Here is a 12485-nt window from a genome sequence, read left to right as displayed (position 1 = left end):
TGGGTCCTCTAGAAGAGCAACCAGTGCTCTTAACCATTCATTCATCTTTCCAGCCCCTAAATGAACAATCTTCATTGCTTCATGCAGGTCATTTTTAGGGGAGTGGTCTCTTGATGCAGTTGTTTTGATGCTAAGGCACCAGCAGTTTTACCCACCATTGCTTTGACATCATTAGCACAAATGTCAACACAATGAAAAGACACCAATTTCCTAATATTATTGAGAAGACAATTTTTATTTAGCTAATGAATTGTTTCTCAGCCAATATTTTACTATTTATTTATTTGAAATATGAAAGGAGGGATTCACAGGCAGGTTTATTTATTTATTTTTTTGAAAGTGTCTCCTTATAATGTCTCATCATATAGCCCAGGTGGCTAGGAACTTGTGACAATGCTCCTGCCACAGTCTCCTGAGTGCTAAGATTCAGACATTTTGCCACCATACTAGACCATAGGCAAGTTTTTAAAAGGTAGTCTCATTTTTTTCTAGGTCCTGAATTTTCCTACTTTGGAACTGTCTGAGCCTGAATAGTTAATTATCCATGTCAACGATTTCCTTTTTATTCTGTGTTAAAGTAGGCTTTTTTTTCTTTTCTGTTTTCCCCTCCTCCTACCTCTTCTGTGAGTGTGTGAGTGTGTGTGTGTGTGTGTGTGTGTGTGTATTTTTAATTTTCAATTTATTTTTGAAGTAGGGTATCACTGTGTAACCCAGGCTGACTTCAGCCTTGAGCTCTTGCTTCCTTAGACCCCCAAATGCTAGGGTTACAGGAATGTCCCACCATGCCTGGCTCAACCAGATTTTATTGTGATTATTTCTTTTAGGCTTAGTAAAGATTTAAAAGCCTTTACTAAAAAAGCTTCTGTGTTTCCCCCTATTTGCTGGTGTGAAGGCAGAGAACAATATCTGTCTGCAACTACAAATATACTTTCCCATATCATTTGAAGCCATTTAGAAAACCATGTAAGCCAGGCGGTGGTGGCGCACGCCTTTAATCCCAGCACTCGGGAGGCAGAGGCTGGCAGATCTCTTTGAGTTCGAGGCCAGCCTGGGCTACAGAGTGAGTTCCAGGAAAGGCACAAAGCTACACAGAGAAATCCTATCTCGAAAAAAAAAAGAAAACCATGTAAAACATTTCTAACACACTTTCCTTTTTATAACAAAATGCTACAGTAGCTTCCATTTACAGCACTATAGAAATCACTTCATAGTTAATCCCATTAATACTTGTGGTACTGTAAATAATATCTAATAGTGTTTCTAAGTTTGGAAGTCATTCTTTAGACACTCACTAGGAAAAGTAAATAAATAATGCATCGTAGCTGCTGGCCAGTGTCATTGTCCAGAGCAGTGTCTGGTATGTAATAGAACTCAGTACATACTTGCTGAATGAATCAATGGGCTTTTCTTTTCAGGCCTGTATTGATGAAAATTTGGACATGGTGAAGTTTCTAGTGGAGAACAGAGCCAATGTAAACCATCAAGACAACGAGGGCTGGACTCCCCTTCATGCAGCAGCTTCCTGTGGTTACCTCAACATAGCGGAGTGAGTGAGCGTCTTTCGTGGGTTTGGTGCAAACTCCTCCTCTGCTGACCAGAAATTGAGTTGTACAAGTAGTTATAACCTCTCTAAATCGCAAACACAGAAAATTGACTTTAAGAGCTGGCTGACACAGCGTTTTGCATCCTTACTAAATGCACAGTTCTTACCTCAATTTGGTTTGCTTCTGTTTTTGTGTATTTCCTATTTGCTAGACTATTCAGAGGCGGCATCAGCCTGGTGAGCTGTCTGACTAATGTCTGAATAGCAGAACACAAACATGTGAGTTGTAGGGTTTTTCCTTTGGACTTCTCTATAAACCTGTTTTGTTTGTTTGTTTTTATAAATATTACTGCAGTCAATAGCAAATTATGAACCAGAACACATAGGACCCAGGTAAGGTAGTGATTGATATGTGTTCTCGACATTGGTTGAATGGCTACGTTTAATATGTTAGTAACTGCTCACCTCCGTGGGGGCAGATTGCCCTCTCTAGGGTAGAAGAATCCTGATCACATGATACCTACTATATGAGAAGAACAAAATAAGTCTCTGTATATGAAAGAATGATCAGGAATTTTATTTCTAGTTAGGAAAGAAACTTTGGCAGTTCAAACATCTTTAAAATTTGCAGGGCAAATTTAGATTGATAAAGTAAATCTAATCAGGATAGTCTATGGTCTTTTGAAAATCAGATTGATTAAGTCCTTTTCAATGATATGATTGAGGCTAGCACATTTTTTTCTTATTCAGCAAACAGCAGGCCGTGATGTAGAACTGCACTTGCACAGGTTTCCTGGAGCAAAACTGAGAGTTTCCTTGAGGCACGGATTCTCAGTTGGACAAGAATCAGAGTAGAGACACACGAGGTGTCGGACAGGGCTGTTGTTTAGGTGTAGATAACTGGATTGGTCCAAAGCCAAGACCACTGGATAGCAGAGTTTTCTTTGTTCTCCATTCCTCTCCCTGTTCTAGGTTAATAAAGATCTTTAACTCCTTCGCCACCTAGGCTGCCTCCATTTCAGGCTCATAGAAAAGGCTCTGATTTTCAGTTGTACTCACTAATGTCAGTGTTCTGATGCATAGGAGTTAAGATGATTTCTTCCTCCATTTTGGACTTACAACATTTATTTAAGAAATATAAGGCATATCGGCTTCTCATTATTCCTACTTGAGTATGAGTTCAGGTGGAATGTTTGTGACTGAGCTATAAAATCTCGTTACATTCAAGAATTTAATTTTTTACCCTTTTTTTTTTCTAAATTATCTAAGGCCAGCTGAGTCTTAAATTAGAGTAATAGGTGCTGTTATCTTTCTGGGAAGCTGAATACAGAGAATTACTGTAATGCCTTTTGTGGTTTCTTTAATTCATTTTTAATGACAAACATAGTTCCTTCAGAAATAAATTTAAAATTAGAAATCCTCTACTCAACCAAATATTACCTTGGATGTAGTAAGTTTATCAGCGACCATAACAACTTATGAATATGAATGTCTAACCATAGTGAGCTGATCCAGACTGGAATCTACTGCTGATGTGGGCTAAAGGTAGAGATGGCATGCCTTAGTTTACCTTGTAATGTACACATTGTCATTAGATATGTTATTTTATTTTATTATTTTATTTTATGTGTATTGGTGTTTTTGCCATGGGTGTCAGGTCCCCTGAAACTGGAACTATAGACAGGTGTGAGCTACCATGTGGGTGCTGGGAATTGAACCTGGGTCTTCTGGAAGAGAAGTCAGTGCTCTTAACCCCTGAGCCATCTCTCCAGATAAGTTTTTATTTTACTTTCTTTATTTGTAATATTTTTATACAACAGATCATAGAAATAACTTATTTAATTGGGGATTGGAACAGAGTGATGGCTCAGCATTAAGAGTACTGGCTGCTCTTCTAGTACTGGGTTGGATCTGCAGCATTTACATGGTCACCTACAACCCTCGGTTAACTATAATCCCAGGGGATCTTTCCCCTCTTCTGGTCTCCAAGGGCTGTGCACAGATGTGGTGCACAGACATTCACTGGGACAAAACACCCATATACACAAAATAATAAAAGTACTTTAAAAAATTAGAGACAGTGTATCACCGTGTAGCTCTGGCTTACCATGGGCTCCATTAAGCCCAGGCAGCCCTTGAACTTCAATCCTTCTGCCTCAATAGCCCAAGTGCTGAGGTTACACATGTGTGCCAACTCCACACTGACATCTGTTTGTGTTTTGAAGAACTTACACCTCAAACTTATTTCTAGGATAATTGGCAGCACTGGCCTTCAAGGAAATGGGAATGAAAGACAGAGAAACTGGCTTTCTTCAGGAGAAACCCATGGCCATTCTATTTCATGTTCCATGACGATCCTTTCTGCCATGCATATTTCTCTCTCTCTCTCTCTCTCTCTCTCTCTCTCTCTCTCTCTCTCTCTCTCTCTCTCTCTCTGTGTGTGTGTGTAGAGTATATTTTTTCCTCATTTTGAATTCAAGTAGAATAGCTGGATTATTCCTAATGGTGTTTAATTTAGAAGCAGCAGATTGACCCCAACATTTAGCATGACGTACAGTTTATTGCAATGCTGATGTATTTTGAGCTTTTGAAAGACCACATTTTATTTCTGTACTTTTTTCCTGTGAAGACTAGCAAAGGGAGCCAGTGAAATGGCTCAACAAGGAAAGGCACTTGCCGCCCAGTCTGAGCACCAGGTTTGATCCTTGAAACTCACGTGGTGAAATGAAAGAACTGATTCATGCAAGTTGTCATTTGACCTTCTTGTATGTTTCATGGAATGCTCCTGTGCACATACACAGATAAATAAGTAAATGAATAAATACATTAATAAATAAATGTTAGGGAATAATGGAAAAATACCCTTTATCAGTGCTGAGCTAGGCTTTCAGGGGGCATATGGGGAGCTAATAGCAATTCCGAGGCTCTAGACAGTTAGCAGGCTCCTTCTGTTTCCTGCTGCTTACTAGTTCATACACTGATGTTTACGCTTGTTCAGTACAAGTGCAGTGCTAAAGGTTTTTATTTTTCTCCTATGAACTGGGGAAATGTGGAAAAATGGAAAGCTGTATTCCTTGGTAGAAACCAGTTTTCTTGATCATTAGCCTAAGAACAGATCAGAAAAGGGAGAAGCTGCAGCCTGTGTAACCTGTGTAACCTGACCCAGGAAAGGATGGATACATGGTAGAATGGAGACCAAGATATTTCATTTAGTTTAAGCAACGTTTATAGAATACCTAGAAGAGAGAAAGCATCAAGATACAATGTCTGCTATGGAAGAGGTGCAGCTAATGTTTACAGGGCCAGGAAGGTAGCATCAAAGGAAGGAGAGAGAGAATTCAGTTGGTGGGAACAGGCAAGGTTCTTGAAGGCAAAAGAGTTTGAAATGGACCCTGAAAAATGTGAAAGGTATCTACATGGGAAAGGAGGGAGTTTGTTCCATTCACTTTTAGTAAATAATTCACCCTAAGGAACGGAGCTGGGTGTGAAGGGGCTAGGAGTTGGGGGTTGGGGGAACTAGTAAATGATTGGGTTTGATTAGAGTATATATATTTCAGTTTAACCGATATTTATTGTGTGCTTATTGTGTATATTATTTGTATTTCAGGGTACAGGAGGTATAGTTGGATGCTCATTTGGCTTGAGGGGAAGAAACTAGAAAAGAAAAAAAAACTATTGACTAATGAAGGAATAATTGGATACAATGGTGGCACTTGGTAGATCTGAAAATATGGATAGAGGGAATTTACTTTAGTGTTGAGTAGGATATCTTTCTCTGATTCTGAGGGAAAAAATTCCATTGAACTGTGTCTTAGGCAGTGTTCTATTGCTATGAAGACACACCATGACCACAGCAACCCTTATACAGGAAAGCATTTAATTGGGACTGGCTGGCATACAGTTCAGAGGTTTAGTCTATTGTCGTCATGGCGGGAAGCATGGAGGCACATAGGCAGACATGGAGAAGGAGCTGAGAGTTCTATATCTGGCTCTGCAGGCAGCAGGAAGAGAGAGTGAGAGACTCTAGGCTTGGCATGGACTTTTGAAATCTTAAAGCCCACTGCCAGTGGCACACTTCCTCCAACAAGGGCATGCATGCCTCCTAATCCTTTCAACTGTGCCACTCCCTGGTGACCAAGTATTCAATTGTGAACGTAAGGGGCCATTCTTTTTCAAACCACCACAAGCGGTATATATGTGGAGTTGATACATCAACATTTATTGAGGCCCTATTATTCCAGGATACTAGGCACTAAGAAAGCAAAGTTATGTTTTTAATTTCATTTTTATTGATTTTTTTCCTTCTTTGCCTACTCTCAAATACACGGCCCATACATATATTGATTAAAAAAAAGTCTAACACACTAAAAATGTGGTTCTTTGAATATCATCATAGTAGATCAATAAATGTTGATTTAATTGTTGTTTATTGAATCGCTGAATAAATTGGAAGATAATTTACATAGTTTTTCTTTACCTTTTTTAGTACCTCTGAGTGTCTGATAGTAGTCCTAGAATTATTGTGATTATTTATTTATTTATTTAATTTTTAGTTTTGGTTTTTTCAAGACTGGGTTTCTCTGTGTTGCACTGGCTGTCCTGGGACTCACTCTATAGACCAGGCTGGCCTCGAACTCACAGAGATCTGCCTGCCTCTGCCTCCCAGGTACTGAGATTAAAGGCATGTACCACCACTGCCTGGCGTATTGTTGGGATTCTAATTGGCCTAAAACTAATTTGATCTAAACTTACATGCAAAAGACTGAGCCTAATAGCTTCTTCTAGTACTGGTTATGTGTTTTTGAGAAAAATCACTTTTTTTCTTACTTAAATTTTTTTTCTTGAGAAAATTACTTAACATGTTTGAACTTCGATTCTTTAACAACATTGGGTTTTTTTTGCATGCAATTTGTGTGTATGTGTGTGCAATAGTTTCCATATTGTCAGAAGGCCACTTGTAGGAGTCCGTTCTCCCCTTCCACTGTTCAGGGATTGAACCCAGATGGTTGGGCATGTCAGCAAGAACATGCCCTCTTCCCCACAATTGGTGTTAGGAACCTCAGTTTCTTAAATTAAAGGGTAAGAGTATTCAGTTGCATTTACATTGCCTTCATCATAATTTTGTTTAGATTGATGTGTGTGTGTGTGTGTGTGTGTGTGTGTATGTGTGTGTGTGTGTGTGTGTGTGTGTGTGTGTGTGTGTGTGTGTGTGTGTAAGAGAGAGAACACTGAAAATTAAAAGATGCAGATAAGGTATTGAAATTATCAGCCCTTTTTTCTTCAGGATACATATTCTGTATGGATGCAGAATCTGCTTAGCATTTTAAATGTTTCTTAAGTAAGTTAGTTTTCTTTATGAATACAGATTCCTATAGATGACTTGTTTTGTGGAAGTTAAATTTATGCAAATTCTAATACATACTTTAGTCTTCAGTTTTCACACCTACAGCACTACTAAGCAAATTTCACCTTAGCACCGCAAACAAATTTTCATGAGGACTGCTTATTTACTTTTAGCTTTGAAATGTTCTTATTTCTAATGCTAGAAGTGTAGGAAGTCTTTTTGAATGTTTATTTGGATCCTAGGTTGCATGAGTGAGGGCTGCATGCCTTCCCTATTTCACCGCACCAAGTCGAGGTCTTCCTTTGTAGTTTAGACTTGTCTTGAACTCAGCTTATAGGCTAGGCTGACCTCTACCTTCAGCTCCTCCTGCCTCAACATCCTGAGTGCTAGGATACAGGCTTGGCCAGAGACCCTATCCCATGCTGCTCCTTATAGTATTTAGAAAGACCTAGTATTTCTAGAAGTGAAAGAATTGGTGTTAGGAATATGCATATGTAAGAAATCTTTTTTGACTTGGTTTTGTAAGAAAAATAAGTATATAAATAAATATTAGTATGTAAGAAAACATTGCTCTTGTTGGCAAATGGCGAAACCTATGGTCCTAATTATTGAAGACTACTAGGGTATGAAATTAATAATAAATGAATAAGAAACCACCTCATCTGTACCGTATTTAAAACTCCCAAATATGCCTTGCTGTACATTGAACTCAAGACACAGTACAAATTGATTTCAGATTGACAAAAATAATATTGATTTTTGCCACACAGGTATTTTATTAGCCATGGAGCCAGTGTGGGTATTGTGAACAGCGAGGGTGAAGTTCCTTCTGACCTTGCAGAAGAGCCAGCCATGAAAGACCTTCTTCTGGAACAAGTAAAGAAGCAAGGTAACCTAGGAGAGCAGCTGGTTAGCAAGGCTCTCACGCTGCCCCTTATCATGTGACAGGGCAGGATTAAATCTGTCCACACAGCATTCGTCATCAGACCTCTTAATAACTCATACAAGCCCAGGCCAAATGCCCAAATGATGACCAGGCCTTCCTTGTCTTTGCTATTATAAGATTGTGTACTGATCTTGGAGTTAGGAGTGACCAGAGGAAGATTGTGTACTGTTCTTTTTGTGTGTGTACATTGTATCACTTCTGCTGCACAGGACAGGCTGAAGAAGGGCTGGACTCTAGTGTGGCCAAATGCATTTTGTGACTGTGTCTTTTTCCTTTGAGAGCTGCAAGTGGTACTGGGAGGCCATTCACTAAACCTCTGAAAGGGTCTTCAGCTGTAGTAACCATGGAAACTATTCTGATAGTTTCTTTTGTTTTTATGTTTGTGTTTTTGAGAGACAGGGTCTCACTTCATAGCCACACATACCCTAGAGCTCACTCTGTATCCTGGACTGTCCTCAGACTTTCAGCAGACCTCTTGCCTCTGCCTCCCTATGTTGGGATTACAGGTGTGAGCCACCATGCCTGGTTCTCATAGTTTCTCAAGGTAAGGAACCTAACTTAGAAGAATATATTCTGAAATTGTTTATTCCTATTTTGTAGTTTTAGAAGAAACTCATTTCTGGGAATAAGGTGGGGCTCTCCTGTTGGACACCTCAAAGTCATTTTGTTTTTATACACAGTATTGTCCAGGCTGTCCATGGACAGATGCCTCAAATCTCCTTTCTCCCTACCAGTATTACAGGCAAGCACCACCACACCTAGCTTTTTTTGAATTTTCTCAATTTAAAGTTATTGACTAACCATGGACAGCAGGTTTTAGGATTCTGTTAAAACTATCATGAAACTCTGGATGGGATATGTAGCAACTGGAGATAGGGGAAGCTCTTCTGAATAACCAGAAATTCTTTCCAAAGCTTTAGTCTTTCTGTGCTATGGTCCTTTAGAACAGTTGGGGCCGAGTCTGGCCACACTTGCATGTTTATTATCCAAAGCTGCTTTTATGCTGCATCAGCAGAGTTGAGTATTAATGGCAAACTGTAGGACTGGCAAATCTGCAGGGAAACATGAAGTATCTCACCTTCTAGAGAAGGTACACTAAGCCTGCCTTGAGTGATGGATAGTCTAGGTTATGCTATTACTAAGGTCCACCTGTGGTTTTGTGCCTTACCAAATTAAAATTTTTTATACTAAGTTTATCCTCTCATCCCACTCATTTCATCTCCTAAAGTGTGTTTTTTAAAAGGATTTATTTATTTTATGTGTATGGATATTTTGTCTGCATGTACATCTGCACATCAGAAGAGGGTATTAGATGCCATAGGACTACAGTTGTAGGTGGTGGTGAGCCACCATGTGGGTGCTGATAATTGAACTCAGGACTTCAGGAAGAACAGCCAGTGCTCTTAACCACTGAGCCATCTCTCCAGCCCCCATTCATCTCCTAAAATGTTTTACAGTTTACAAATTTAAATTAGGTTTTGGTTTGAGAATCCACTCTGTTGACTTTGATTGCTGAGTCTTCCCTTCTGCTCTGTGGAAACAGCATTTGTCTGTATGCTTCACTGTGTCTAAATAGGCTTCCTCTTCACCCTGTGCATCTCCCCAGACAGACAGTTCTCTAACAGTTCATGGCTTCTTATTTAAGAACCAAAAAGAAGACTAAAAGCTCAGATAAAGTATACTTGAGTGTGGAACCTTTTGAATGGGTGTGTTTGTATTCGGAACATTTCATTATTTTGTATAATGAAGAATGTCCTTTCTTAAGGCCCTTCTTTACTGGCCTAGATATTGGAGAGTTGTTGGATAAAGGGAAGAACTCTTCGGAGTACCTCCATATGATTGTAAGGGAAACAAAATCTACATTGCCTTAAAAGCAGACTCTAAGTGTTGGCTTCAGATCACCTACTAATCTCTGGTTGCATTATGTAGCTTCAAGTAAGTGTATGCAAATGCATATGGAGATGAGCTTTAGGAGGAGTGCACTTTTCCACAGTATATCCTACCTGAAATGAAGACTTTTGATATTAATCTTGTGGTGTAGTGCATGGAAAGAGCCAAGAGCATCAAGGAGTTCTAATAGCAGCCCTGCCACTGATGTGTGTGTGACCGTACGCAAAGCACCCAGCCTTTCTGTGTTTTATTTCTTCATATGGCAAGTGAGGCTAGTCGTAGCTATTGTTGTTACCCCACAGGATTGTTAGGAAACCAAGATCATATAACATGTTAAAGTACTTTGGCATTTATAGCTTCATACAAATACTGTAAAGTAAAAGCAATGTCCCACCCGGTTTTACATTCTGTTGAAAACAATGTTAGGTATGTTCCCTTCATGAATGTGTACCACACAGTGGTTAGCCTGGCTATTTAGCATTGCTAATTTTGTAATACAAATGCCATTGCTTTAAATTTAATGAGTTACCAGCTTGGTGAGGAAACTGTTATTTGTGGTAATGTCTGTATGTTTTGACTCAAAAGGAAATACCTGTCAGACATGGGTGGCTTTAGTAACGCCGCTGTCTGGTGTCTGGCTTCTGTAGGCGTTGACCTGGAGCAGTCAAGAAAGGAGGAAGAGCAGCAGATGCTGCAGGACGCCCGCCAGTGGCTCAACAGTGGGAAAATAGAAGACGTGAGGCAGGCTCGCTCCGGGGCCACAGCCCTGCATGTCGCTGCTGCCAAGGGCTACTCTGAAGTCCTCAGGTGTGTAGCGGGGGGCTGGGAGAAGAGAGACCAATCTTAGAAGCAGAAGTTCTTACCTTTTTAACTACGGTGCATTTTCTTGTTGACTTTCTCTTTCCTTGCAAATTGTCCTCGTATTTTGCTGGTGTTCCTTCGTGGGTGGTCCCTCTTCCTCTTAGGGTCCCTATTCCTCAGGTACATGATGTTAGACACACTTGAGGCACAGTGGCACTGGAAGACCTCTCTCAGGTCTGTGATGTGTCATCGGCTCTCCTGAAACCTCCTCCTCTGACTGTACAGACCTGTGACCTTTCTGGTTCTATGACTTAGACGATTTCTGGGCTCATTAGATCAATTATAGATCTTGAGTATGCAATATCCAGTTTTCATGTGAGAATTAGACAGTTGTGTGTCACAGTGTGTGTGTCACACACACACAACTCCATGGGTAAAAACATCCACTGCCAAACCTGATGACCTAAGTTCAATCTCCTATGTGGTAGAAAAAGAGAATTGATTCCTCCGAGTTGTCATCTGACCTCCAGTTGCGCACAGTGGCATGTCTGTGCCCTCCCAAACATACGCACATGCGCATCAAATGAATCAATGTAGAAGTGTAATTTAAAGAGCGGGAAAAGAGAGTTAGACTCTACTATGTTACTTGTTTCACTTTTCTTACAGTCAGGTGTTATGTGGCTGGCAGTGATTAGTGTTGACAAAATTTCCAGAACAGGGGTGCTAATGGCACTATATGTGCAGTTATTGCTGGACTCTTCCAGTGTTCACATGCTTCCTAAGATGGCCTTTCTAGTAGGTACAGTAGTGCGTTGGTGTTTTTTCTATTTCTGCCTGAACGTGGTAGTCATGCTGCTCAATTCTTGAAAGGCTAGCACAATACAATCTGGATTTTAGAAATCCTATTTTTCTTCTTGCATAACACGGGTGCAAGTCAGTCTGTAGCTTTATGGTTAGCTAGAACCCTCTGTGTGTATTTTTAGAATTGGAGGTATAGGATTCTACAGAAAACAGTCGTGTTCTGTAAAGGTCACCTACGAAGCTCATTGGTAAAGTATCCTAGAGATAGCTGAGTCCTCATTATATGTGAATTCCTTTCTGAACTGGAAAATGCAAAGTATACCCTGTAGTAGAGTTGTGTAACTTGGCTAATTGAATTAGGTTTTCGTTAGTCTTAGGTACACACTGCTCTGTGTATTCCTCTTGTAACAAACACTACGAATAAAGCAATATAAGGGAGGAAAAAGCTTATTGCCTTGTATGTCCTGATAGCAGTCCATCCCCGAGGGAAGGCAGTCAGGACAGCGACTCAAGCAGGAGCAGAGGCAGGAGGAAAGCTGCTTACTGACTTGTTTCCTCTAGCTTGCTCAGCTACTTGGCTTCTATAGTTCAGACCCACCTGCCTAGAGATGGTACTGCTCACAGTGGTTTGGGGCCTCCCCCATCACTAGCAATTAAGAAAACACCCCACAGGCATGTTTACAGGCCAATCTGGTAGAGGCAGTTCTTTAGTTGAGGTTCTCCCTTCCTATGTAATCCATGTTTATGTCCAGTTGACAGAAACTAGCCAGCACAGTGTATCATGGATAGGTGTAGGGAATGCCATATGTATAATCTTACGGAGAGGTTCAGTAAAGATTGTAATTGGTGCTCAAAGTAGTAATATGAATTGCAGGCTATTCCTTAGAGGAATGAGGAATCATGGAATATCTGGAGGTTATCCCGCAACTGAAGTATTAGTGGAGTGATAGCTTATTTAGTAGAAAACTATAAAATCAAGGGCATAAATGTACTTTTTGGGTTCCTTTCTAGACTTTTAATTCAGGCTGGCTATGAGCTCAATGTTCAGGACCATGATGGCTGGACTCCTCTTCATGCTGCTGCACACTGGGGAGTGAAAGAGGCTTGTTCTATCCTGGCAGAAGCACTCTGTGACATGGATATCCGGAACAAACTGGTTA

At 40.2% G+C, this 12485-nt stretch overlaps 1 protein-coding gene across 7 annotated transcripts in view; it reads left to right on the top strand.

Moving 5' to 3' along the window:
- Positions 1 to 12485, top strand: part of Ppp1r12b (protein phosphatase 1 regulatory subunit 12B) — a 211956-nt gene that overhangs the window by 50315 nt on the left and 149156 nt on the right. For 6 of the 7 annotated variants that reach the window (XR_008217912.1, XM_052737016.1, XM_052737015.1 and 3 more), the window contains exons 2-5: positions 1416 to 1546; positions 7658 to 7776; positions 10371 to 10530; positions 12337 to 12481. Coding sequence is in view for 6 of the 7 variants with exons in the window: in XM_052737016.1 (XP_052592976.1) it covers positions 1416 to 1546; positions 7658 to 7776; positions 10371 to 10530; positions 12337 to 12481 (555 nt within the window). In the remaining variant the exon portion in view is untranslated. The remainder of the gene's footprint in view (positions 1 to 1415; positions 1547 to 7657; positions 7777 to 10370; positions 10531 to 12336; positions 12482 to 12485) is intronic. The other variant, XM_052737019.1, reaches the window with a different exon arrangement.

Source organism: Peromyscus californicus, unplaced genomic scaffold (assembly GCF_007827085.1).
Source record: "Peromyscus californicus insignis strain IS unplaced genomic scaffold, ASM782708v3 Scaffold_14__1_contigs__length_90479793_seg_2, whole genome shotgun sequence".
Classification (NCBI taxonomy): domain Eukaryota; kingdom Metazoa; phylum Chordata; class Mammalia; order Rodentia; family Cricetidae; genus Peromyscus; species Peromyscus californicus.
The sequence above is the reverse complement of the archived record's forward strand: the minus strand, read 5'-3'. Positions and strand labels throughout refer to the sequence as shown.